General features: G+C 55.1%; 1 protein-coding gene across 9 annotated transcripts in view; it reads left to right on the top strand.

The window, feature by feature from the left end:
• CRACDL (CRACD like) overlaps positions 1–25196 on the top strand; it is a 180316-nt gene that overhangs the window by 83730 nt on the left and 71390 nt on the right. Inside the window, exon 2 of one of the 9 annotated variants that reach the window (XM_049856553.1) lies at positions 20154–20231. The exons of 7 other annotated variants lie outside the window; for them this stretch is intronic. In XM_049856553.1, coding sequence (XP_049712510.1) covers positions 20158–20231 — 74 coding nt within the window. In that variant the 5' untranslated portion in view covers positions 20154–20157. Of the gene's footprint in view, positions 1–19105; positions 20232–25196 lie in introns of all 9 variants that reach the window. One more of the 9 variants, XM_049856551.1, reaches the window with a different exon arrangement.

Raw genomic sequence — 25196 nt, forward strand, 5'->3', positions numbered from 1 at the left:
GGAGAGCTGTGCTCCACAGGGTTTTCAATGTGGTGACCCCATGTGCGTCAGAGGAGAGCTGTGCTCCACAGGGTTTTCAGTGTGGTGACCCCATGTGTGTCAGAGGAGAGCTGTGCTCCACAGGGTCTTCAGCGTGGTGACCCCATGTGTGTCAGAGGAGAGCTGTGCTCCACAGGGTTTTCAGTGTGGTGACCCCATGTGTGTCAGAGGAGAGCTGTGCTCCACAGGGTTTTCAGCGTGGTGACCCCATGTGTGTCAGAGGAGAGCTGTGCTCCACAGGGTTTTCAGTGTGGTGACCCCATGTGTGTCAGAGGAGAGCTGTGCTCCACAGGGTTTTCAGCGTGGTGACCCCATGTGTGTCAGGGTAGAGCTGTGCCCCACAGGGTTTTCAGCGTGGTGACCCCATGTGTGTCAGAGGAGAGCTGTGCCCCACAGGGTCTTCAGTGTGGTGACCCCATGTGTGTCAGAGGAGAGCTGTGCTCCACAGGGTTTTCAGTGTGGTGACCCCATGTGTGTCAGAGGAGAGCTGTGCTCCACAGGGTTTTCAGCGTGGTGACCCCATGTGTGTCAGGGTAGAGCTGTGCCCCACAGGGTCTTCAGTGTGGTGACCCCATGTGTGTCAGAGGAGAGCTGTGCCCCACAGGGTCTTCAGTGTGGTGACCCCATGTGTGTCAGAGGAGAGCTGTGCCCCACAGGGTCTTCAGTGTGGTGACCCCATGTGTGTCAGAGGAGAGCTGTGCTCCACAGGGTTTTCAGCGTGGTGACCCCATGTGTGTCAGGGTAGAGCTGTGCCCCACAGGGTCTTCAGTGTGGTGACCCCATGTGTGTCAGAGGAGAGCTGTGCCCCACAGGGTTTTCAGCGTGGTGACCCCATGTGTGTCAGAGGAGAGCTGTTCTCCACAGGGTTTTCAGTGTGGTGACCCCATGTGCGTCAGAGGAGAGCTGTGCCCCACAGGGTTTTCAGCGTGGTGACCCCATGTGTGTCAGAGGAGAGCTGTGCTCCACAGGGTTTTCAGCGTGGTGACCCCATGTGCGTCAGAGGAGAGCTGTGCTCCACAGGGTTTTCAGTGTGGTGACCCCATGTGTGTCAGAGGAGAGCTGTGCTCCACAGGGTTTTCAATGTGGTGACCCCATGTGCGTCAGAGGAGAGCTGTGCCCCACAGGGTTTTCAGCGTGGTGACCCCATGTGTGTCAGAGGAGAGCTGTGCTCCACAGGGTTTTCAGCGTGGTGACCCCATGTGTGTCAGAGGAGAGCTGTGCTCCACAGGGTTTTCAGCGTGGTGACCCCATGTGTGTCAGAGGAGAGCTGTGCTCCACAGGGTCTTCAGTGTGGTGACCCCATGTGCGTCAGAGGAGAGCTGTGCTCCACAGGGTTTTCAGCGTGGTGACCCCATGTGTGTCAGGGTAGAGCTGTGCTCCACAGGGTTTTCAGCGTGGTGACCCCATGTGTGTCAGAGGAGAGCTGTGCTCCACAGGGTTTTCAGCGTGGTGCCCCATGTGTGTCAGGGTAGAGCTGTGCTCCACAGGGTTTTCAGCGTGGTGACCCCATGTGTGTCAGAGGAGAGCTGTGCTCCACAGGGTTTTCAGCGTGGTGACCCCATGTGTGTCAGGGTAGGGCTGTGCTCCACAGGGTTTTCAGCGTGGTGACCCCATGTGTGTCAGGGTAGAGCTGTGCTCCACAGGGTATTCAGCGTGGTGACCCCATGTGTGTCAGAGGAGAGCTGTGCTCCACAGGGTTTTCAGTGTGGTGACCCCATGTGTGTCAGAGGAGAGCTGTGCTCCACAGGGTTTTCAGCGTGGTGACCCCATGTGCGTCATAGGAGAGCTGTGCTCCACAGGGTTTTCAGTGTGGTGACCCCATGTGTGTCAGAGGAGAGCTGTGCTCCACAGGGTTTTCAATGTGGTGACCCCATGTGCGTCAGAGGAGAGCTGTGCCCCACAGGGTTTTCAGCGTGGTGACCCCATGTGTGTCAGAGGAGAGCTGTGCTCCACAGGGTGTTCAGCGTGGTGACCCCATGTGTGTCAGAGGAGAGCTGTGCTCCACAGGGTTTTCAGCGTGGTGACCCCATGTGTGTCAGAGGAGAGCTGTGCTCCACAGGGTCTTCAGTGTGGTGACCCCATGTGCGTCAGAGGAGAGCTGTGCTCCACAGGGTTTTCAGCGTGGTGACCCCATGTGTGTCAGGGTAGAGCTGTGCTCCACAGGGTTTTCAATGTGGTGACCCCATGTGTGTCAGAGGAGAGCTGTGCTCCACAGGGTTTTCAATGTGGTGACCCCATGTGTGTCAGAGGAGAGCTGTGCTCCACAGGGTTTTCAGCGTGGTGACCCCATGTGCATCAGAGGAGAGCTGTGCTCCACAGGGTTTTCACTGTGGTGACCCCATGTGCGTCAGAGGAGAGCTGTGCTCCACAGGGTTTTCAATGTGGTGACCCCATGTGTGTCAGAGGAGAGCTGTGCTCCACAGGGTTTTCAGCGTGGTGACCCCATGTGCGTCAGAGGAGAGCTGTGCCCCACAGGGTTTTCAGCGTGGTGACCCCATGTGTGTCAGGGTAGAGCTGTGCTCCACAGGGTTTTCAGCGTGGTGACCCCATGTGTGTCAGAGGAGAGCTGTGCCTCACAGGGTTTTCAGCGTGGTGACCCCATGTGCGTCAGAGGAGAGCTGTGCTCCACAGGGTTTTCAGTGTGGTGACCCCATGTGCGTCAGAGGAGAGCTGTGCTCCACAGGGTTTTCAATGTGGTGACCCCATGTGCGTCAGAGGAGAGCTGTGCCCCACAGGGTTTTCAGCGTGGTGACCCCATGTGCGTCAGAGGAGAGCTGTGCTCCACAGGGTTTTCAGTGTGGTGACCCCATGTGTGTCAGAGGAGAGCTGTGCTCCTCAGGGTTTTCAATGTGGTGACCCCATATGCGTCAGAGGAGAGCTGTGCTCCACAGGGTTTTCAATGTGGTGACCCCATGTGCGTCAGAGGAGAGCTGTGCTCCACAGGGTTTTCAATGTGGTGACCCCATGTGCGTCAGAGGAGAGCTGTGCTCCACAGGGTTTTCAGTGTGGTGACCCCATGTGCGTCAGAGGAGAGCTGTGCTCCACAGGGTTTTCAGTGTGGTGACCCCATGTGTGTCAGAGGAGAGCTGTGCCCCACAGGGTATTCAGCGTGGTGACCCCATGTGCGTCAGAGGAGAGCTGTGCTCCACAGGGTTTTCAGCGTGGTGACCCCATGTGTGTCAGAGGAGAGCTGTGCTCCACAGGGTTTTCAGCGTGGTGACCCCATGTGTGTCAGAGGAGAGCTGTGCTCCACAGGGTTTTCAGCGTGGTGACCCCATGTGTGTCAGAGGAGAGCTGTGCTCCACAGGGTCTTCAGTGTGGTGACCCCATGTGCGTCAGAGGAGAGCTGTGCTCCACAGGGTTTTCAGCGTGGTGACCCCATGTGTGTCAGGGTAGAGCTGTGCTCCACAGGGTTTTCAGCGTGGTGACCCCATGTCTGTCAGAGGAGAGTTGTGCTCCACAGGGTTTTCAGCGTGGTGACCGCATGTGTGTCAGGGTAGAGCTGTGCTCCACAGGGTTTTCAGCGTGCTGACCCCATGTGTGTCAGGGTAGAGCTGTGCTCCACAGGGTATTCAGCGTGGTGACCCCATGTGTGTCAGAGGAGAGCTGTGCTCCACAGGGTTTTCAGTGTGGTGACCCCATGTGTGTCAGAGGAGAGCTGTGCTCCACAGGGTTTTCAGCGTCGTGACCCATGTGTGTCAGAGGAGAGCTGTGCTCCACAGGGTTTTCAGTGTGGTGACCCCATGTGTGTCAGAGGAGAGCTGTGCTCCACAGGGTTTTCAGCGTGGTGACCCCATGTGTGTCAGAGGAGAGCTGTGCTCCACAGGGTTTTCAGTGTGGTGACCCCATGTGTGTCAGAGGAGAGCTGTGCTCCACAGGGTTTTCAGCGTGGTGACCCCATGTGTGTCAGAGGAGAGCTGTGCTCCACAGGGTTTTCAGCGTGGTGACCCCATGTGAGTCAGAGGAGAGCTGTGCTCCACAGGGTTTTCAGCGTGGTGACCCCATGTGTGTCAGAGGAGAGCTGTGCTCCACAGGGTTTTCAGCGTGGTGACCCCATGTGTGTCAGAGGAGAGCTGTGCTCCACAGGGTTTTCAGTGTGGTGACCCCATGTGTGTCAGGGTAGAGCTGTGCCCCACAGGGTTTTCAGTGTGGTGACCCCATGTGTGTCAGGGTAGAGCTGTGCTCCACAGGGTTTTCAGCGTGGTGACCTCATGTGTGTCAGAGGAGAGCTGTGCTCCACAGGGTTTTCAGCGTGGTGACCCCATGTGTGTCAGAGGAGAGCTGTGCCCCACAGGGTTTTCAGTGTGGTGACCCCATGTGTGTCAGGGTAGAGCTGTGCTCCACAGGGTTTTCAGCGTGGTGACCCCATGTGTGTCAGAGGAGAGCCGTGCTCCACAGGGTTTTCAGCGTGGTGACCCCATGTGTGTCAGAGGAGAGCTGTGCCCCACAGGGTTTTCAGTGTGGTGACCCCATGTGTGTCAGAGGAGAGCTGTGCTCCACAGGGTTTTCAGCGTGGTGACCCCATGTGTGTCAGAGGAGAGCTGTGCTCCACAGGGTTTTCAGCGTGGTGACCCCATGTGTGTCAGAGGAGAGCTGTGCTCCACAGGGTTTTCAGTGTGGTGACCCCATGTGTGTCAGAGGAGAGCTGTGCTCCACAGGGTTTTCAGCGTGGTGACCCCATGTGTGTCAGGGTAGAGCTGTGCTCCGCAGGGTTTTCAGCGTGGTGACCCCATGTGTGTCAGAGGAGAGCTGTGCTCCACAGGGTTTTCAGCGTGGTGACCCCATGTGTGTCAGAGGAGAGCTGTGCTCCACAGGGTTTTCAGCGTGGTGACCCCATGTGTGTCAGAGGAGAGCTGTGCTCCACAGGGTTTTCAGCGTGGTAACCCCATGTGTGTCAGAGGAGAGCTGTGCCCCACAGGGTTTTCAGTGTGGTGACCCCATGTGTGTCAGAGGAGAGCTGTGCTCCACAGGGTTTTCAGTGTGGTGACCCCATGTGTGTCAGAGGAGAGCTGTGCTCCACAGGGTTTTCAGTGTGGTGACCCCATGTGTGTCAGAGGAGAGCTGTGCTCCACAGGGTTTTCAGCGTGGTGACCCCATGTGTGTCAGAGGAGAGCTGTGCTCCACAGGGTTTCCAGTGTGGTGACCCCATGTGTGTCAGAGGAGAGCTGTGCTCCACAGGGTTTTCAGTGTGGTGACCCCATGTGTGTCAGAGGAGAGCTGTGCTCCACAGGGTTTTCAGCGTGGTGACCCCATGTGTGTCAGAGCAGAGCTGTGCTCCACAGGGTTTTCAGTGTGGTGACCCCATGTGTGTCAGAGGAGAGCTGTGCTCCACAGGGTTTTCAGCGTGGTGACCCCATGTGTGTCAGAGGAGAGCTGTGCCCCACAGGGTTTTCAGCGTGGTGACCCCATGTGTCTCAGAGGAGAGCTGTGCTCCACAGGGTTTTCAGCGTGGTGACCCCATGTGTGTCAGAGGAGAGCTGTGCTCCACAGGGTTTTCAGCGTGGTGACCCCATGTGTGTCAGAGGAGAGCTATGCTCCACAGGGTTTTCAGTGTGGTGACCCCATGTGTGTCAGAGGAGAGCTGTGCTCCACAGGGTTTTCAGTGTGGTGACCCCGTGTGTGTCAGAGGAGAGCTGTGCTCCACAGGGTTTTCAGCGTGGTGACCCCATGTGCGTCAGAGGAGAGCTGTGCTCCACAGGGTTTTCAGCGTGGTGACCCCGTGTGCGTCAGAGGAGAGCTGTGCTCCACAGGGTTTTCAATGTGGTGACCCCATGTGTGTCAGAGGAGAGCTGTGCTCCACAGGGTTTTCAATGTGGTGACCCCATGTGTGTCAGAGGAGAGCTGTGCTCCACAGGGTTTTCAGCGTGGTGACCCCATGTGCGTCAGAGGAGAGCTGTGCTCCACAGGGTTTTCAGTGTTGTGACCCCATGTGCGTCAGAGGAGAGCTGTGCTCCACAGGGTTTTCAGTGTGGTGACCCCATGTGTGTCAGAGGAGAGCTGTGCTCCACAGGGTTTTCAGCGTGGTGACCCCATGTGCGTCAGAGGAGAGCTGTGCCCCACAGGGTTTTCAGCGTGGTGACCCCATGTGTGTCAGCGTAGAGCTGTGCTCCACAGGGTTTTCAGCGTGGTGACCCCATGTGTGTCAGAGGAGAGCTGTGCCCCACAGGGTTTTCAGCGTGGTGACCCCATGTGCGTCAGAGGAGAGCTGTGCTCCCCAGGGTTTTCAGTGTGGTGACCCCATGTGCGTCAGAGGAGAGCTGTGCTCCACAGGGTTTTCAATGTGGTGACCCCATGTGCGTCAGAGGAGAGCTGTGCCCCACAGGGTTTTCAGCGTGGTGACCCCATGTGCGTCAGAGGAGAGCTGTGCTCCACAGGGTTTTCAGTGTGGTGACCCCATGTGTGTCAGAGGAGAGCTGTGCTCCACAGGGTTTTCAATGTGGTGACCCCATGTGCGTCAGAGGAGAGCTGTGCTCCACAGGGTTTTCAATGTGGTGACCCCATGTGTGTCAGAGGAGAGCTGTGCTCCACAGGGTTTTCAGTGTGGTGACCCCATGTGCGTCAGAGGAGAGCTGTGCTCCACAGGGTTTTCAGTGTGGTGACCCCATGTGTGTCAGAGGAGAGCTGTGCCCCACAGGGTATTCAGCGTGGTGACCCCATGTGCGTCAGAGGAGAGCTGTGCTCCACAGGGTTTTCAGCGTTGTGACCCCATGTGTGTCAGAGGAGAGCTGTGCTCCACAGGGTTTTCAGCGTGATGACCCCATGTGTGTCAGAGGAGAGCTGTGCTCCACAGGGTTTTCAGCGTGGTGACCCCATGTGTGTCAAAGGAGAGCTGTGCTCCACAGGGTCTTCAGTGTGGTGACCCCATGTGCGTCAGAGGAGAGCTGTGCTCCACAGGGTTTTCAGCGTGGTGACCCCATGTGTGTCAGGGTAGAGCTGTGCTCCACAGGGTTTTCAGTGTGGTGACCCCATGTGTGTCAGAGGAGAGCTGTGCTCCACAGGGTTTTCAGCGTGGTGACCCCATGTTTGTCAGGGTAGGGCTGTGCTCCACAGGGTTTTCAGCGTGGTGACCCCATGTGTGTCAGAGGAGAGCTGTGCTCCACAGGGTTTTCAGCGTGGTGACCCCATGTGTGTCAGGGTAGAGCTGTGCTCCACAGGGTTTCCAGTGTGGTGACCCCATGTGTGTCAGGGTAGAGCTGTGCTCCACAGGGTATTCAGCGTGGTGACCCCATGTGTGTCAGAGGAGAGCTGTGCTCCACAGGGTTTTCAGTGTGGTGACCCCATGTGTGTCAGAGGAGAGCTGTGCTCCACAGGGTTTTCAGCGTGGTGACCCATGTGTGTCAGAGGAGAGCTGTGCTCCACAGGGTTTTCAGTGTGGTGACCCCATGTGTGTCAGAGGAGAGCTGTGCTCCACAGGCTTTTCAGTGTGGTGACCCCATGTGTGTCAGAGGAGAGCTGTGCTCCACAGGGTTTTCAGCGTGGTGACCCCATGTGTGTCAGAGGAGAGCTGTGCTCCACAGGGTTTTCAGCGTGGTGACCCCATGTGTGTCAGAGGAGAGCTGTGCTCCACAGGGTTTTCAGTGTGGTGACCCCATGTGTGTCAGAGGAGAGCTGTGCTCCACAGGGTTTTCAGCGTGGTGACCCCATGTGTGTCAGAGGAGAGCTGTGCTCCACAGGGTTTTCAGCGTGGTGACCCCATGTGTGTCAGAGGAGAGCTGTGCTCCACAGGGTTTTCAGCGTGGTGACCCCATGTGTGTCAGAGGAGAGCTGTGCTCCACAGGGTTTTCAGCGTGGTGACCCCATGTGTGTCAGAGGAGAGCTGTGCTCCACAGGGTTTTCAGTGTGGTGACCCCATGTGTGTCAGGGTAGAGCTGTGCCCCACAGGGTTTTCAGTGTGGTGACCCCATGTGTGTCAGGGTAGAGCTGTGCTCCACAGGGTTTTCAGCGTGGTGACCCCATGTGTGTCAGAGGAGAGCTGTGCTCCACAGGGTTTTCAGTGTGGTGACCCCATGTGTGTCAGAGGAGAGCTGTGCTCCACAGGGTTTTCAGTGTGGTGACCCCATGTGTGTCAGAGGAGAGCTGTGCTCCACAGGGTTTTCAGCGTGGTGACCCCATGTGTGTCAGAGGAGAGCTGTGCTCCACAGGGTTTTCAGCGTGGTGACCCCATGTGTGTCAGAGGAGAGCTGTGCTCCACAGGGTTTTCAGTGTGGTGACCCCATGTGTGTCAGAGGAGAGCTGTGCTCCACAGGGTTTTCAGCGTGGTGACCCCATGTGTGTCAGGGTAGAGCTGTGCTCCGCAGGGTTTTCAGCGTGGTGACCCCATGTGTGTCAGAGGAGAGCTGTGCTCCACAGGGTTTTCAGCGTGGTGACCCCATGTGTGTCAGAGGAGAGCTGTGCTCCACAGGGTTTTCAGCGTGGTGACCCCATGTGTGTCAGAGGAGAGCTGTGCTCCACAGGGTTTTCAGCGTGGTGACCCCATGTGTGTCAGAGGAGAGCTGTGCCCCACAGGGTTTTCAGTGTGGTGACCCCATGTGTGTCAGAGAAGAGCTGTGCTCCACAGGGTTTTCAGTGTGGTGACCCCATGTGTGTCAGAGGAGAGCTGTGCTCCACAGGGTTTTCAGCGTGGTGACCCCATGTGTGTCAGAGGAGAGCTGTGCTCCACAGGGTTTCCAGCGTGGTGACCCCATGTGTGTCAGAGGAGAGCTGTGCTCCACAGGGTTTTCAGTGTGGTGACCCCATGTGTGTCAGAGGAGAGCTGTGCTCCACAGGGTTTTCAGCGTGGTGACCCCATGTGTGTCAGAGGAGAGCTGTGCTCCACAGGGTTTTCAGTGTGGTGACCCCATGTGTGTCAGAGGAGAGCTGTGCTCCACAGGGTTTTCAGCGTGGTGACCCCATGTGTGTCAGAGGAGAGCTGTGCCCCACAGGGTTTTCAGCGTGGTGACCCCATGTGTCTCAGAGGAGAGCTGTGCTCCACAGGGTTTTCAGTGTGGTGACCCCATGTGTGTCAGAGGAGAGCTGTGCTCCACAGGGTTTTCAGCGTGGTGACCCCATGTGTGTCAGAGGAGAGCTGTGCTCCACAGGGTTTTCAGCGTGGTGACCCCATGTGTGTCAGAGGAGAGCTGTGCTCCACAGGGTTTTCAGCGTGGTGACCCCATGTGTGTCAGAGGAGAGCTGTGCTCCACAGGGTTTTCAGCGTGGTGACCCCATGTGTGTCAGAGGAGAGCTGTGCTCCACAGGGTTTTCAGTGTGGTGACCCCATGTGTGTCAGAGGAGAGCTGTGCTCCACAGGGTTTTCAGTGTGGTGACCCCATGTGTGTCAGAGGAGAGCTGTGCTCCACAGGGTTTTCAGTGTGGTGACCCCATGTGTGTCAGAGGAGAGCTGTGCTCCACAGGGTTTTCAGTGTGGTGACCCCGTGTGTGTCAGAGGAGAGCTGTGCTCCACAGGGTTTTCAGCGTGGTGACCCCATGTGCGTCAGAGGAGAGCTGTGCTCCACAGGGTTTTCAGCGTGGTGACCCCGTGTGCGTCAGAGGAGAGCTGTGCTCCACAGGGTTTTCAATGTGGTGACCCCATGTGTGTCAGAGGAGAGCTGTGCTCCACAGGGTTTTCCATGTGGTGACCCCATGTGTGTCAGAGGAGAGCTGTGCTCCACAGGGTTTTCAGCGTGGTGACCCCATGTGCGTCAGAGGAGAGCTGTGCTCCACAGGGTTTTCAGTGTGGTGACCCCATGTGCGTCAGAGGAGAGCTGTGCTCCACAGGGTTTTCAGTGTGGTGACCCCATGTGTGTCAGAGGAGAGCTGTGCTCCACAGGGTTTTCAGCGTGGTGACCCCATGTGCGTCAGAGGAGAGCTGTGCCCCACAGGGTTTTCAGCGTGGTGACCCCATGTGTGTCAGGGTAGAGCTGTGCTCCACAGGGTTTTCAGCGTGGTGACCCCATGTGTGTCAGAGGAGAGCTGTGCCCCACAGGGTTTTCAGCGTGGTGACCCCATGTGCGTCAGAGGAGAGCTGTGCTCCCCAGGGTTTTCAGTGTGGTGACCCCATGTGCGTAAGAGGAGAGCTGTGCTCCACAGGGTTTTCAATGTGGTGACCCCATGTGCGTCAGAGGAGAGCTGTGCCCCACAGGGTTTTCAGCGTGGTGACCCCATGTGCGTCAGAGGAGAGCTGTGCTCCACAGGGTTTTCAGTGTGGTGACCCCATGTGTGTCAGAGGAGAGCTGTGCTCCACAGGGTTTTCAATGTGGTGACCCCATGTGCGTCAGAGGAGAGCTGTGCTCCACAGGGTTTTCAATGTGGTGACCCCATGTGTGTCAGAGGAGAGCTGTGCTCCACAGGGTTTTCAGTGTGGTGACCCCATGTGCGTCAGAGGAGAGCTGTGCTCCACAGGGTTTTCAGTGTGGTGACCCCATGTGTGTCAGAGGAGAGCTGTGCCCCACAGGGTATTCAGCGTGGTGACCCCATGTGCGTCAGAGGAGAGCTGTGCTCCACAGGGTTTTCAGCGTTGTGACCCCATGTGTGTCAGAGGAGAGCTGTGCTCCACAGGGTTTTCAGCGTGGTGACCCCATGTGTGTCAGAGGAGAGCTGTGCTCCACAGGGTTTTCAGCGTGGTGACCCCATGTGTGTCAGAGGAGAGCTGTGCTCCACAGGGTCTTCAGTGTGGTGACCCCATGTGCGTCAGAGGAGAGCTGTGCTCCACAGGGTTTTCAGCGTGGTGACCCCATGTGTGTCAGGGTAGAGCTGTGCTCCACAGGGTTTTCAGTGTGGTGACCCCATGTGTGTCAGAGGAGAGCTGTGCTCCACAGGGTTTTCAGCGTGGTGACCCCATGTTTGTCAGGGTAGGGCTGTGCTCCACAGGGTTTTCAGCGTGGTGACCCCATGTGTGTCAGAGGAGAGCTGTGCTCCACAGGGTTTTCAGCGTGGTGACCCCATGTGTGTCAGGGTAGAGCTGTGCTCCACAGGGTTTCCAGTGTGGTGACACCATGTGTGTCAGGGTAGAGCTGTGCTCCACAGGGTATTCAGCGTGGTGACCCCATGTGTGTCAGAGGAGAGCTGTGCTCCACAGGGTTTTCAGTGTGGTGACCCCATGTGTGTCAGAGGAGAGCTGTGCTCCACAGGGTTTTCAGCGTGGTGACCCATGTGTGTCAGAGGAGAGCTGTGCTCCACAGGGTTTTCAGTGTGGTGACCCCATGTGTGTCAGAGGAGAGCTGTGCTCCACAGGCTTTTCAGTGTGGTGACCCCATGTGTGTCAGAGGAGAGCTGTGCTCCACAGGGTTTTCAGCGTGGTGACCCCATGTGTGTCAGAGGAGAGCTGTGCTCCACAGGGTTTTCAGCGTGGTGACCCCATGTGTGTCAGAGGAGAGCTGTGCTCCACAGGGTTTTCAGCGTGGTGACCCCATGTGTGTCAGAGGAGAGCTGTGCTCCACAGGGTTTTCAGCGTGGTGACCCCATGTGTGTCAGAGGAGAGCTGTGCTCCACAGGGTTTTCAGCGTGGTGACCCCATGTGTGTCAGAGGAGAGCTGTGCTCCACAGGGTTTTCAGCGTGGTGACCCCATGTGTGTCAGAGGAGAGCTGTGCTCCACAGGGTTTTCAGCGTGGTGACCCCATGTGTGTCAGAGGAGAGCTGTGCTCCACAGGGTTTTCAGTGTGGTGACCCCATGTGTGTCAGGGTAGAGCTGTGCCCCACAGGGTTTTCAGTGTGGTGACCCCATGTGTGTCAGGGTAGAGCTGTGCTCCACAGGGTTTTCAGCGTGGTGACCCCATGTGTGTCAGAGGAGAGCTGTGCTCCACAGGGTTTTCAGTGTGGTGACCCCATGTGTGTCAGAGGAGAGCTGTGCTCCACAGGGTTTTCAGTGTGGTGACCCCATGTGTGTCAGAGGAGAGCTGTGCTCCACAGGGTTTTCAGCGTGGTGACCCATGTGTGTCAGAGGAGAGCTGTGCTCCACAGGGTTTTCAGTGTGGTGACCCCATGTGTGTCAGAGGAGAGCTGTGCTCCACAGGGTTTTCAGCGTGGTGACCCCATGTGTGTCAGAGGAGAGCTGTGCTCCACAGGGTTTTGAGCGTGGTGACCCCATGTGTGTCAGAGGAGAGCTGTGCTCCACAGGGTTTTCAGCGTGGTGACCCCATGTGTGTCAGAGGAGAGCTGTGCTCCACAGGGTTTTCAGTGTGGTGACCCCATGTGTGTCAGAGGAGAGCTGTGCTCCACAGGGTTTTCAGCGTGGTGACCCCATGTGTGTCAGAGGAGAGCTGTGCTCCACAGGGTTTTCAGCGTGGTGACCCCATGTGTGTCAGAGGAGAGCTGTGCTCCACAGGGTTTTCAGTGTGGTGACCCCATGTGTGTCAGAGGAGAGCTGTGCTCCACAGGGTTTTCAGTGTGGTGACCCCATGTGTGTCAGAGGAGAGCTGTGCTCCACAGGGTTTTCAGTGTGGTGACCCCATGTGTGTCAGAGGAGAGCTGTGCTCCACAGGGTTTTCAGTGTGGTGACCCCGTGTGTGTCAGAGGAGAGCTGTGCTCCACAGGGTTTTCAGCGTGGTGACCCCATGTGCGTCAGAGGAGAGCTGTGCTCCACAGGGTTTTCAGCGTGGTGACCCCGTGTGCGTCAGAGGAGAGCTGTGCTCCACAGGGTTTTCAATGTGGTGACCCCATGTGTGTCAGAGGAGAGCTGTGCTCCACAGGGTTTTCAATGTGGTGACCCCATGTGTGTCAGAGGAGAGCTGTGCTCCACAGGGTTTTCAGCGTGGTGACCCCATGTGCGTCAGAGGAGAGCTGTGCTCCACAGGGTTTTCAGTGTGGTGACCCCATGTGCGTCAGAGGAGAGCTGTGCTCCACAGGGTTTTCAGTGTGGTGACCCCATGTGTGTCAGAGGAGAGCTGTGCTCCACAGGGTTTTCAGCGTGGTGACCCCATGTGCGTCAGAGGAGAGCTGTGCCCCACAGGGTTTTCAGCGTGGTGACCCCATGTGTGTCAGGGTAGAGCTGTGCTCCACAGGGTTTTCAGCGTGGTGACCCCATGTGTGTCAGAGGAGAGCTGTGCCCCACAGGGTTTTCAGCGTGGTGACCCCATGTGCGTCAGAGGAGAGCTGTGCTCCCCAGGGTTTTCAGTGTGGTGACCCCATGTGCGTCAGAGGAGAGCTGTGCTCCACAGGGTTTTCAATGTGGTGACCCCATGTGCGTCAGAGGAGAGCTGTGCTCCACAGGGTTTTCAGCGTGGTGACCCCATGTGCGTCAGAGGAGAGCTGTGCTCCACAGGGTTTTCAGTGTGGTGACCCCATGTGTGTCAGAGGAGAGCTGTGCTCCACAGGGTTTTCAATGTGGTGACCCCATGTGCGTCAGAGGAGAGCTGTGCTCCACAGGGTTTTCAATGTGGTGACCCCATGTGTGTCAGAGGAGAGCTGTGCTCCACAGGGTTTTCAGTGTGGTGACCCCATGTGCGTCAGAGGAGAGCTGTGCTCCACAGGGTTTTCAGTGTGGTGACCCCATGTGTGTCAGAGGAGAGCTGTGCCCCACAGGGTATTCAGCGTGGTGACCCCATGTGCGTCAGAGGAGAGCTGTGCTCCACAGGGTTTTCAGCGTTGTGACCCCATGTGTGTCAGAGGAGAGCTGTGCTCCACAGGGTTTTCAGCGTGGTGACCCCATGTGTGTCAGAGGAGAGCTGTGCTCCACAGGGTTTTCAGCGTGGTGACCCCATGTGTGTCAGAGGAGAGCTGTGCTCCACAGGGTCTTCAGTGTGGTGACCCCATGTGCGTCAGAGGAGAGCTGTGCTCCACAGGGTTTTCAGCGTGGTGACCCCATGTGTGTCAGGGTAGAGCTGTGCTCCACAGGGTTTTCAGTGTGGTGACCCCATGTGTGTCAGAGGAGAGCTGTGCTCCACAGGGTTTTCAGCGTGGTGACCCCATGTTTGTCAGGGTAGGGCTGTGCTCCACAGGGTTTTCAGCGTGGTGACCCCATGTGTGTCAGAGGAGAGCTGTGCTCCACAGGGTTTTCAGCGTGGTGACCCCATGTGTGTCAGGGTAGAGCTGTGCTCCACAGGGTTTCCAGTGTGGTGACCCCATGTGTGTCAGGGTAGAGCTGTGCTCCACAGGGTATTCAGCGTGGTGACCCCATGTGTGTCAGAGGAGAGCTGTGCTCCACAGGGTTTTCAGTGTGGTGACCCCATGTGTGTCAGAGGAGAGCTGTGCTCCACAGGGTTTTCAGCGTGGTGACCCATGTGTGTCAGAGGAGAGCTGTGCTCCACAGGGTTTTCAGTGTGGTGACCCCATGTGTGTCAGAGGAGAGCTGTGCTCCACAGGCTTTTCAGTGTGGTGACCCCATGTGTGTCAGAGGAGAGCTGTGCTCCACAGGGTTTTCAGCGTGGTGACCCCATGTGTGTCAGAGGAGAGCTGTGCTCCACAGGGTTTTCAGCGTGGTGACCCCATGTGTGTCAGAGGAGAGCTGTGCTCCACAGGGTTTTCAGTGTGGTGACCCCATGTGTGTCAGAGGAGAGCTGTGCTCCACAGGGTTTTCAGCGTGGTGACCCCATGTGTGTCAGAGGAGAGCTGTGCTCCACAGGGTTTTCAGCGTGGTGACCCCATGTGTGTCAGAGGAGAGCTGTGCTCCACAGGGTTTTCAGCGTGGTGACCCCATGTGTGTCAGAGGAGAGCTGTGCTCCACAGGGTTTTCAGCGTGGTGACCCCATGTGTGTCAGAGGAGAGCTGTGCTCCACAGGGTTTTCAGTGTGGTGACCCCATGTGTGTCAGGGTAGAGCTGTGCCCCACAGGGTTTTCAGTGTGGTGACCCCATGTGTGTCAGGGTAGAGCTCTGCTCCACAGGGTTTTCAGCGTGGTGACCCCATGTGTGTCAGAGGAGAGCTGTGCTCCACAGGGTTTTGAGCGTGGTGACCCCATGTGTGTCAGAGGAGAGCTGTGCTCCACAGGGTTTTCAGCGTGGTGACCCCATGTGTGTCAGAGGAGAGCTGTGCTCCACAGGGTTTTCAGTGTGGTGACCCCATGTGTGTCAGAGGAGAGCTGTGCTCCACAGGGTTTTCAGTGTGGTGACCCCATGTGTGTCAGAGGAGAGCTGTGCTCCACAGGGTTTTCAGCGTGGTGATCCCATGTGTGTCAGAGGAGAGCTGTGCTCCACAGGGTTTTCAGCGTGGTGACCCCATGTGTGTCAGAGGAGAGCTGTGCTCCACAGGGTTTTCAGCGTGGTGACCCCATGTGTGTCAGAGGAGAGCTGTGCCCCACAGGGTTTTCAGCGTGGTGACCCCATGTGTGTCAGAGGAGAGCTGTGCTCCACAGGGTTTTCAGCGTGGTGACCCCATGTGTCTCAGGGTAGAGCTGTGCTCCACAGGGTTTTCAGCGTGGTGACCCCATGTGTGTCAGAGGAGAGCTGTGCTCCACAGGGTTTTCAGCGTGGTGACCCCATGTGTGTCAGAGGAGAGCTGTGCTCCACAGGGTTTTCAGCGTGGTGACCCCATGTGTGTCAGAGGAGAGCTGTGCTCCACAGGGTTTTCAGCGTGGTGACCCCATGTGTGTCAGAGGAGAGCTGTGCCCCACAGGGTTTTCAGTGTGGTGACCCCATGTGTGTCAGAGGAGAGCTGTGCTCCACAGGGTTTTCAGCGTGGTGACCCCATGTGTGTCAGAGGAGAGCTGTGCTCCACAGGGTTTTCAGTGTGGTGACCCCATGTGTGTCAGAGGAGAGCTGTGCTCCACAGGGTTTTCAGCGTGGTGACCCCATGTGTGTCAGAGGAGAGCTGTGCTCCACAGGGTTTCCAGTGTGGTGACCCCATGTGTGTCAGAGGAGAGCTGTGCTCCACAGGGTTTTCAGCGTGGTGACCCCATGTGTGTCAGAGGAGAGCTGTGCTCCACAGGGTTTTCAGCGTGGTGACCCCATGTGTGTCAGAGGAGAGCTGTGCTCCACAGGGTTTTCAGTGTGGTGACCCCATGTGTGTCAGAGGAGAGCTGTGCTCCACAGGGTTTTCAGCGTGGTGACCCCATGTGTGTCAGAGGAGAGCTGTGCCCCACAGGGTTTTCAGCGTGGTGACCCCATGTGTGTCAGAGGAGAGCTGTGCTCCACAGGGTTTTCAGCGTGGTGACCCCATGTGTGTCAGAGGAGAGCTGTGCTCCACAGGGTTTTCAGCGTGGTGACCCCATGTGTGTCAGAGGAGAGCTGTGCTCCACAGGGTTTTCAGCGTGGTGACCCCATGTGTGTCAGAGGAGAGCTGTGCTCCACAGGGTTTTCAGCGTGGTGACCCCATGTGTGTCAGAGGAGAGCTGTGCTCCACAGGGTTTTCAGCGTGGTGACCCCATGTGTGTCAGAGGAGAGCTGTGCTCCACAGGGTTTTCAGTGTGGTGACCCCATGTGTGTCAGAGGAGAGCTGTTCTCCACAGGGTTTTCAGTGTGGTGACCCCATGTGTGTCAGAGGAGAGCTGTGCTCCACAGGGTTTTCAGTGTGGTGACCCCATGTGTGTCAGAGGAGAGCTGTGCTCCACAGGGTTTTCAGTGTGGTGACCCCGTGTGTGTCAGAGGAGAGCTGTGCTCCACAGGGTTTTCAGCGTGGTGACCCCATGTGCGTCAGAGGAGAGCTGTGCTCCACAGGGTTTTCAGCGTGGTGACCCCGTGTGCGTCAGAGGAGAGCTGTGCTCCACAGGGTTTTCAGCGTGGTGACCCCATGTGTGTCAGAGGAGAGCTGTGCTCCACAGGGTTTTCAGCGTGGTGACCCATGTGCGTCAGAGGAGAGCTGTGCTCCACAGGGTTTTCAGCGTGGTGACCCCATGTGTGTCAGAGGAGAGCTGTGCTCCACAGGGTTTTCAGCGTGGTTACCCCATGTGTGTCAGAGGAGAGCTGTGCTGCATAGGGTTTTCAGCGTGGTGACCCCATGTGTGTCAGAGGAGAGCTGTGCTCCACAGGGTTTTCAGCGTGGTGACCCCATGTGTGTCAGAGGAGAGCTGTGCTCCACAGGGTTTTCAGCGTGGTGACCCCATTTGTGTCAGAGGAGAGCTGTGCTCCACAGGGTTTTCAGCATGGTGACCCCATGTGTGTCAGAGGAGAGCTGTGCTCCACAGGGTTTTCAGCATGGTGACCCCATGTGTGTCAGAGGAGAGCTGTGCTCCACAGGGTTTTCAGCGTGGTGACCCCATGTGTGTCAGAGGAGAGCTGTGCTCCACAGGGTTTTCAGCATGGTGACCCCATGTGTGTCAGGGTAGAGCTGTGCTCCACAGGGTTTCAGCGTGGTGACCCATGTGCGTCAGAGGAGAGCTGTGCTCCACAGGGTTTTCAGCGTGGTGACCCCATGTGCGTCAGAGGAGAGCTGTGCTCCACAGGGTTTTCAGCGTGGTGACCCCATGTGCGTCAGAGGAGAGCTGTGCTCCACAGGGTTTTCAGTGTGGTGACCCCATGTGCGTCAGGGTAGAGCTGTGCTCCACAGGGTTTTCAGTGTGGTGACCCCATGTGTGTCAGGGTAGAGCTGTGCTCCACAGGGTTTTCAGCGTGGTGACCCCATGTGCGTCAGAGGAGAGCTGTGCTCCACAGGGTTTTCAGTGTGGTGACCCCATGTGTGTCAGGGTAGAGCTGTGCTCCACAGGGTTTTCAGCGTGGTGACCCCATGTGTGTCAGAGGAGAGCTGTGCTCCACAGGGTTTTCAGTGTGGTGACCCCATGTGTGTCAGGGTAGAGCTGTGCTCCACAGGGTTTTCAGCGTGGTGACCCCATGTGTGTCAGAGGAGGGCTGTGCTCCACAGGGTTTTCAGTGTGGTGACCCCATGTGTGTCAGAGGAGAGCTGTGCTCCACAGGGTTTTCAGTGTGGTGACCCCATGTGCGTCAGAGGAGAGCTGTGCTCCACAGGGTTTTCAGCGTGGTGACCCATGTGCGTCAGAGGAGAGCTGTGCTCCACAGGGTTTTCAGCGTGGTGACCCCATGTGCGTCAGAGGAGAGCTGTGCTCCACAGGGTTTTCAGTGTGGTGACCCCATGTGCGTCAGGGTAGAGCTGTGCTCCACAGGGTTTTCAGTGTGGTGACCCCATGTGTGTCAGGGTAGAGCTGTGCTCCACAGGGTTTTCAGCGTGGTGACCCCATGTGCGTCAGAGGAGAGCTGTGCTCCACAGGGTTTTCAGCGTGGTGACCCCATGTGCGTCAGAGGAGAGCTGTGCTCCACAGGGTTTTCAGTGTGGTGACCCCATGTGTGTCAGGGTAGAGCTGTGCTCCACAGGGTTTTCAGCGTGGTGACCCCATGTGTGTCAGGGTAGAGCTGTGCTCCACAGGGTTTTCAGCGTGGTGACCCCATGTGTGTCAGAGGAGAGCTGTGCTCCACAGGGTTTTCAGCGTGGTGACCCCATGTGTGTCAGAGGAGAGCTGTGCTCCACAGGGTTTTCAGCGTGGTGACCCCATGTGGGTCAGAGGAGAGCTGTGCTCCACAGGGTTTTCAGTGGCTGATTTTTCAGAAGTAGATGGCCAGGCCTTTCTTCTGTGGTGCTTCTAAGTGGATTTGAACCACCAACCTTTCAGTTAGTAGCCGAGTGCTTAACCATTTGTACCACCCAAGGACTCCTGCTTACAAGGTCGAAAACAAAACAAAACAAAAACCATACCTGTTGCTGCCAAGTCGATTCTGACTCATAGCAACCCTATATGAAAGGGTGGAGCTGCCCAATAGGGCTGTGTTTACAAGGTCAAGCATATATAAATTACCTTCAAAGCCAAACCCATTGCCATCGAGTCTATTCCAACTCATAGTGACCCTATAGGACAGAGTAGAACTTCCCTATAGGGTTTCCAAGGAGCGGCTGGTGGATTCGAACTGCTGACCTTTTGGTTAACAACCAAGCTCTTAACCACTGCATCACCAGGGCTTCACCTTCAAAGCACTTAATGATTTTTTTCCCGAAGTTCTTCTCTAAACTGACTGCCTTTATCACCACTAAATATATATATATATGTTTACATTTTATTATTTAAATTACAAACTGTTTCACTAGAGATATATATAAAAATGCGTATAGGAAAACAGAAAAGCAAGCTAGGAGCTGTTCAGGCTGTCTTCAGAAGTCACCCTCGCTGTCTGTCTTGCTCCTGGACTTTAGTAACGCGGGGTCGCTCCGTTGTCAGGTTGCCCGGAAACCGCTGACTGAACCGGGATAGCAGCCATTAGACTTTGGACGAACGTGAGTCAGGAGGCTGGCTGCAGGGTGGCAGGAGTCTAGTATTGTGAAGTGGCAGCGGCCGGGTAATCGGAGAACACCTTGCTGTGGCAGCCCCGGTCAGGCACCTGTGTCTCCTGGAGAGGCCGGGAGGTTTGTGACTCAGCCTGCAGTGGGCGATTTCTCTTTGGGTGGGTGCGGCCTGCACACCTGCAAGGTGTGGTCCCCAGCAGGGAGTGTTAGAAGTCACCTCACTGCCACAGTGAGCCGGGTAGCAAGTGCCTGGCTCAAAGGAGCGTGTGAACGATCCCAGGGAATCAGTTCACTGAACATGTCTAGGACCTGAGGTAACATCACGGGCGTTCAGAGGAAATGACAAGAAAGCTGAAGCTCGAGGGCAGACGTGGAGGGGCAGAGATGGACGTGCCCCCACAAACGCCCCTGGCGTCCCAGAGAGCAAGCATCCGTGCCGTGGGGGCCTGTGAGGGAGCACGGGGCTGAGGTGTGTGGCTCGGAATCCGTTCTGGGTTTTCTCAGAAGCAGATCTTGTTTCTTCCTGGGACCAGCCCTCACTCAGTGTGGAATGCAGCCTCAGCCTGTGTTGCCTTTGGCCTGCCACTGTGGTGAGCGTAATAAAACCAAGCCCAGGTTTGTTGTTTTTCATCCTCGGTGATTCAGCAGCCCCTCCAGTCGGAGGGAGGCAGGTGACAGCTCCAGACCAACTCCCTGAGAAGCCAGCCCCACCACCCGTCCTTGGGGCCTGGAGTGAGACAAGGAAGTGGCATGTTTATCGGACAGCGTTCACTGCTGGGTGCCTGCACACCTGCCCCGGAGCTCGCGGGGCCTCAGGAGCGGCTGGGGTGGGCAGAATCCCTGCTTCCACGTGGCCTCTGGGTGCTGCTGGGGGAGATGGGGACAAGGAACTCTTGATCAGCACCTGACGGTGTCCCGAGGGCCCCAGGCCACCCCGGGGGGGACAGAGAAGGCGCACCGTTCTCCCTGCTGCTGTTTTCCAGGAGGATGAAAGAGCCAGAGGCTGAGTCCACATTCAGGAAGATGGCTGCCTTGTACCAGTGCATCTGGCCTGACCCCAGGTTAGAGCTCCTGAAGGGGGCCCTGAGAGCAAAGAGGTGGCGGAGGGAGAGATGTGAGGGCCCTGAGAGCAAAGAGGTGGCGGAGGGAGAGATGTGAGGGGCTGTGAGGGCGGGAGGACCCTTCCACGACCACCAGGGCGTGGGGACCCCTGAGAGCAAAGAGGTGGCGGAGGGAGAGATGTGAGGGGCTGTGAGGGCGGGGGGGCCCTTCCACGACCACCAGGGCATGGGCCACCTGTCACCACCCGGGGCATACGGATAGACCCTCAGCGTCTGTTATCTCGTGTTCTAGCATGTTTATGTGTTATGACCTCCTTCCTGACAGATACCATTTTATCTTCTTGAGTCATGTGGATTTGGGAGCAAAATAATGATTTATTTGTTTTGTTTATGACACGCATGTTCAGAGGGAGGGGACTCTGTACGCAGAGTATTTCACTGTTAGTATCTAATGCTTGTAACTTGGATCTCCACCGTGCAGTCTGTATACTTTGGGAAGGCAGCAGAGGTTAGAGTCAAAGACCATTGGAATTATCCCTGTACTTAAAGACCAGAACCAAAGGGCTGATCTCAGGGGTGGACTCCCCTGTGCGGGGTGACCTCCCCGAGCGCCTGCAGAGCAGAGGCTGGTGGTCCCTCCCAGAGCCACCTCACTTGGCTGCAGGTGACCTCACAGAATTGTGATTGTGTGCTTTATGGTGTAGAGTGAGGTAGAGCTAAAACCTGATTTAACTTTGTGTGCTCGATAGAAATAAATAGATGGCATGTTCCATACCCCAAGGGGAAAGTTCCCGGTATCGTGGCCTGTGTCAGTCCTGACAGTCGCCCCATCTGCACATCACCTGGGCTTGGTGGACAGTCTTGGGAAATTGACGTTGCATCTTCTGAGGGGTCCACCCACATCCTGGCGCAGTGGGGGAATGCCTGGAGATATGGGTGCAGTCAGTTCACCCGCCCCCCCCCCCCACAAGCCTCACTTTCCTCTTTTGTAACATAGGTGTAAAAATGGCGTGGGAGCAGCGTCAGATCTCCTGTCTCACTTCACTGGGGGGAGAGTCATTATCAGCATCAACAGCCCCAGGCTGATTGCTAGGAGAGGGAGGTCAGACACATGGCACTGTTTTTCCCTGCTGGGTTCAATAATTTGTTTCAGTGACCACACAGAACTCAAAGAACATACTCGTAGTTGTGGGATTTATTAGGGAAGTAATAGGTTACAATTCAGGATCAGGAAGGACTCAAGGTACAGGTCTTCCATCAGGATAGGCCCTTCCCAGCCGTGCCCACAGGCAGGTCTTTCTCTGGCCCCTAAGCCCCTTGGACCAGCCTCTGTCCTGCTCAGGCAAGTGTTACAAAGCTCCTTAGCTCCACCAATAAGTGCCTGGAAGCACCCCACTCCACCAGAAAGCCTCGGCCCAAAGGCGCTTAGCTCTCTTGCTCTGTGAATCAGCAAGCCTAGCTCTGTGGAGGCTCTGCCAGGAAGCCTCCTTCCCAAAGGTGCTCAGCTCCCTCGCTCTGTGACTCAGCATATCCACTGTCACTGCCTCATTCTGCGGGCCAGGAAGCCCATTGTGCCATCACATGCCGTTCTCCTGGTTCTGGGGCCATCATTTCTCTACCACCAGTTCTCACCATCTTGCACCATCTCTGGTGTTACAGCTGTCTCCTGGGTCTAGGATGTTCTCAGTGCAGGGACCCTAGGTCCAAAGGGCACACTCCACTTCTGTCTTTTCTTCTTGGTGATAGTGAGGTTCCCTTCCTCGCTCTAGAACTGGCTCTCTTTTTTAAGCCTTGAGGGATAGCAAAACTGACCATTCCCCTCATTAGGGTTCCATATACCTTATTTGCCTGATCCCACCTCCACAGGAGTTCCATGCACCTTATTTGCATTTTAGCAGGCTGTCCAGTCCCCTTGGCGGGCCACAAACTCCGTATTCGCATAGTCGCACCCAGTCATTTTGTGGGAGCCAGAAAGACTATATGACTAAAAAAATAAGGGCCATATTAAGTAGGTGACCGCATGGCAATAGGAATAGCAACCCAATGACTGGAGGGTTCCAGTGAACACAGGGCCTTGTACTGTGTGAAGCCCCGTGCGTGTAGGTCATCTTTGTCATTGTTACTGTACTTTAAAAATCTTACTAATAATAATTCAGCCTTGGTGTCTGATTTTGTCTATTTCAAATGGGCATGCAAGTCATCTTCGTCATTGTCACTGTACTATAAAAATCTTACTAATAATTATTCAACCTTGGTGTCTGATTTTCGTCTATTTCGAATGGGCCAAGATGGAGTGGTGTTATGTCTTCTTATTAATAGGCTTTGGAGCATGTCTCCCTACTAAAAAAAAAACTCAGCTCTGCATCTGCCCTGTTGCAGAATTGCCGGATTACATATGTAACATCCTAGATAAATTAAGCCCTCAGTACTTTCTTGGTGTCATTACTTTATATACGTGCATAGGAGAAAGGGAGTTTATTACCTCAATAAATTCACGACGTTAAAAATAAGCCAGCCCTTGTAAAGACATCTCCTGTGCCCTTGACTCCAGTGTCCCCTGGGTCACGTGTACGTGCAGCCGTCAGCCTGAGTGCAGCTCTCATGCCCAGACTCAAAGTTGCCAAGTTAGATACTGTCTTTGCAAGACAAACCTCAGCATTAGAATGAATTCCTGTTATATTTTCCCAAGAATTATGTAAATATAATTTCTAAATTAAGCTTATAATGTTTGAAGCTTTTATGCTTAGCTATTTTTGTAATAATGGTTTTGGAAAAGTCCCTAATAGGTTTTTCCCCCTATAAAACCTGAAAATGTCTAAACTGTTTTTCAAATGTCATATGAACATATTCACCTCTGGGTGAGTAAACACAAGTTACTCCTGTGGAAGCTGTCACGCATCACAGACTACAACGTGTGGGTTTTTTTTCAGGTGGGTTCCTGTAAGCTTAGCCTGCGTGGACATACACAGCTTTACATGTGCACAGATGTATACATGCACTAGATTGGGTAGCTGTGTACATTCCTAGCTAAATAACTTATCAATTTGCCTTTTCTCAAAGATTCTGAATACCACTAAATCAATGTAATTTCCAGAAAATAGCGTACTTTATCTTATCTGAGATACTATTCATCCACTTGTAAGTTCTGCTATTTATCTCATGGATAACTGGCGTTATTCGCGTGAAGCTGTGATATTTCTTTGCCAGAGAAACAGCACAGCAGCTTGTGGCCCACGGCCTGGTCCTCTCCAGATGCCCTCACTGACCCCTCCCTGTCCATGGCCAGTAGCAAGTCTGAGGAAGGGAACGTGGCCTCTGGGTCTGGGGTGTCCTCTGCATCCGTATTCTTTTACTCCCTAAACGAGGGGTCCCCATAGACCATCGGACTTCAGCTTTGTGTGGTTATAGGGGAGATGAGTTTAAAGGAGGATGATGGCAGGAAGAACTCCATGTAAGGAAAAAGGGATACAGTCTAGCTAAGTTACAGACTTTGAGGCAAGTCTGCCCTCGCCGGAGTGGTAGGTGGCCTCAGGAAACTGGTTGGGTAGGTGGTGCCATCTCATCTTTCACAGCTGATTGCTGCATCCAGCAAGTGCTAATGATATGTGCCTCTGGTTCATTCGTTCATTCATTCATTTAACAAATATTTATTGAGCACCTACTATGTGGCAGGACCGTACCAGGCCTAGAGAACACATGCTCCCTCTTCTGGTGGAGTTAGTCTTCAACAAGCTTTAGAAACTTAACAAGATGCGTGATGACTCACTTCTCTGGACCAAGCCTAGTTTTAGATTTGTATGTGGTAGACATGAATTACAGGACACCGGGAAACCTGGCCAGCCTCCCTGCTCTCCTCAGGGGCTCCACTAGGGCGTCTGAAACCTCCCAGGCTTCAGCCCTTTGCTTTTAAGATTCCTTTTTTTCTTTTTCTATTGTATTTTAAATGACAGTTTACAATTCAAGTCAGTTTCTCGTACAAAAACTTATACAAACATTGTTATGTGACCCTAGTTGCTCTCCCTACAATGTGACAGCACACACCTCTTCTCTACCCTGTGTTTCCTGTGTCCATTCAACCAGCCTTCTCATCTTACCTCCAGACGGGAGCTGCCCACATAGTCTCATGTGTTTCCTTGAGCTAAGAAGCACTCTCCTCACCAGTATCATTTTATGTTTTATAGTCGAATCTTTGTCTGAAGAGTTGGCTTCGGGAATGGTTTTAGTTTTGGACTAACAGAGAGTACGGGGGCCATGACCTCTGGGGTTCCTCCAGTCTCAGTCAGACCATTAAGTCTGGTATTTCTACTAGAATTTGAGGTCCGCATCCCACTGTTCTCCTGTCCATCAGGAATTCTCTGTTGTCTTCCCTGTCAGGGCAGTTGGCGGTGGTAGCCGGGCACCATCTAGTTCTTCTCAGGCTGATGGAGCCATTTATGAGTTTCTGAGAGATGAACAGTGAAGGTGTTGTGCACAGCTTGTCGGCTACAAAGGGCGTAGAGGTGCCCTGGTGCCTTCAGGAACAAATGGTGGCTGTGGTGAGGTCCAGTCCTGACACCGTGCTGCACTTGGGTGGGTGCAGTGGTTAGTTCCTCTCTGCTCTTGAGAATAATAATGTCATTAAGCAGCAGGAGGGCACGATTTTGAACAGATTTCTCTCAGGAACTTTGCAGGCGTTGCATGTTCCATTTGCTTCAGTGATGGGCAACTTTCTAAAAAAGGTACAGGGAGATCTTGGCATGACTCACCGGTGAACAATAGTTAAGTCACAGTTTATTTTCGTTATTTTCCCCCAAGAGAAGGAAATTTTTATGAAATGTGAATATAAGGCTTAATCCATAAAGAAGAACTTAAGCAAAGAATCACACAAATATACGTACAATTAAAACTGCTAAGTTCTGAGAAGGAACAGTAAGGGTTCTCGCAGTGCATGGCAGAAGCTGTTTTTTAAATATATTAACCTTTTCA

Source organism: Elephas maximus, chromosome 17 (genome assembly GCF_024166365.1).
Source record: "Elephas maximus indicus isolate mEleMax1 chromosome 17, mEleMax1 primary haplotype, whole genome shotgun sequence".
In the NCBI taxonomy this organism is placed as follows: Eukaryota; Metazoa; Chordata; class Mammalia; order Proboscidea; family Elephantidae; genus Elephas; species Elephas maximus.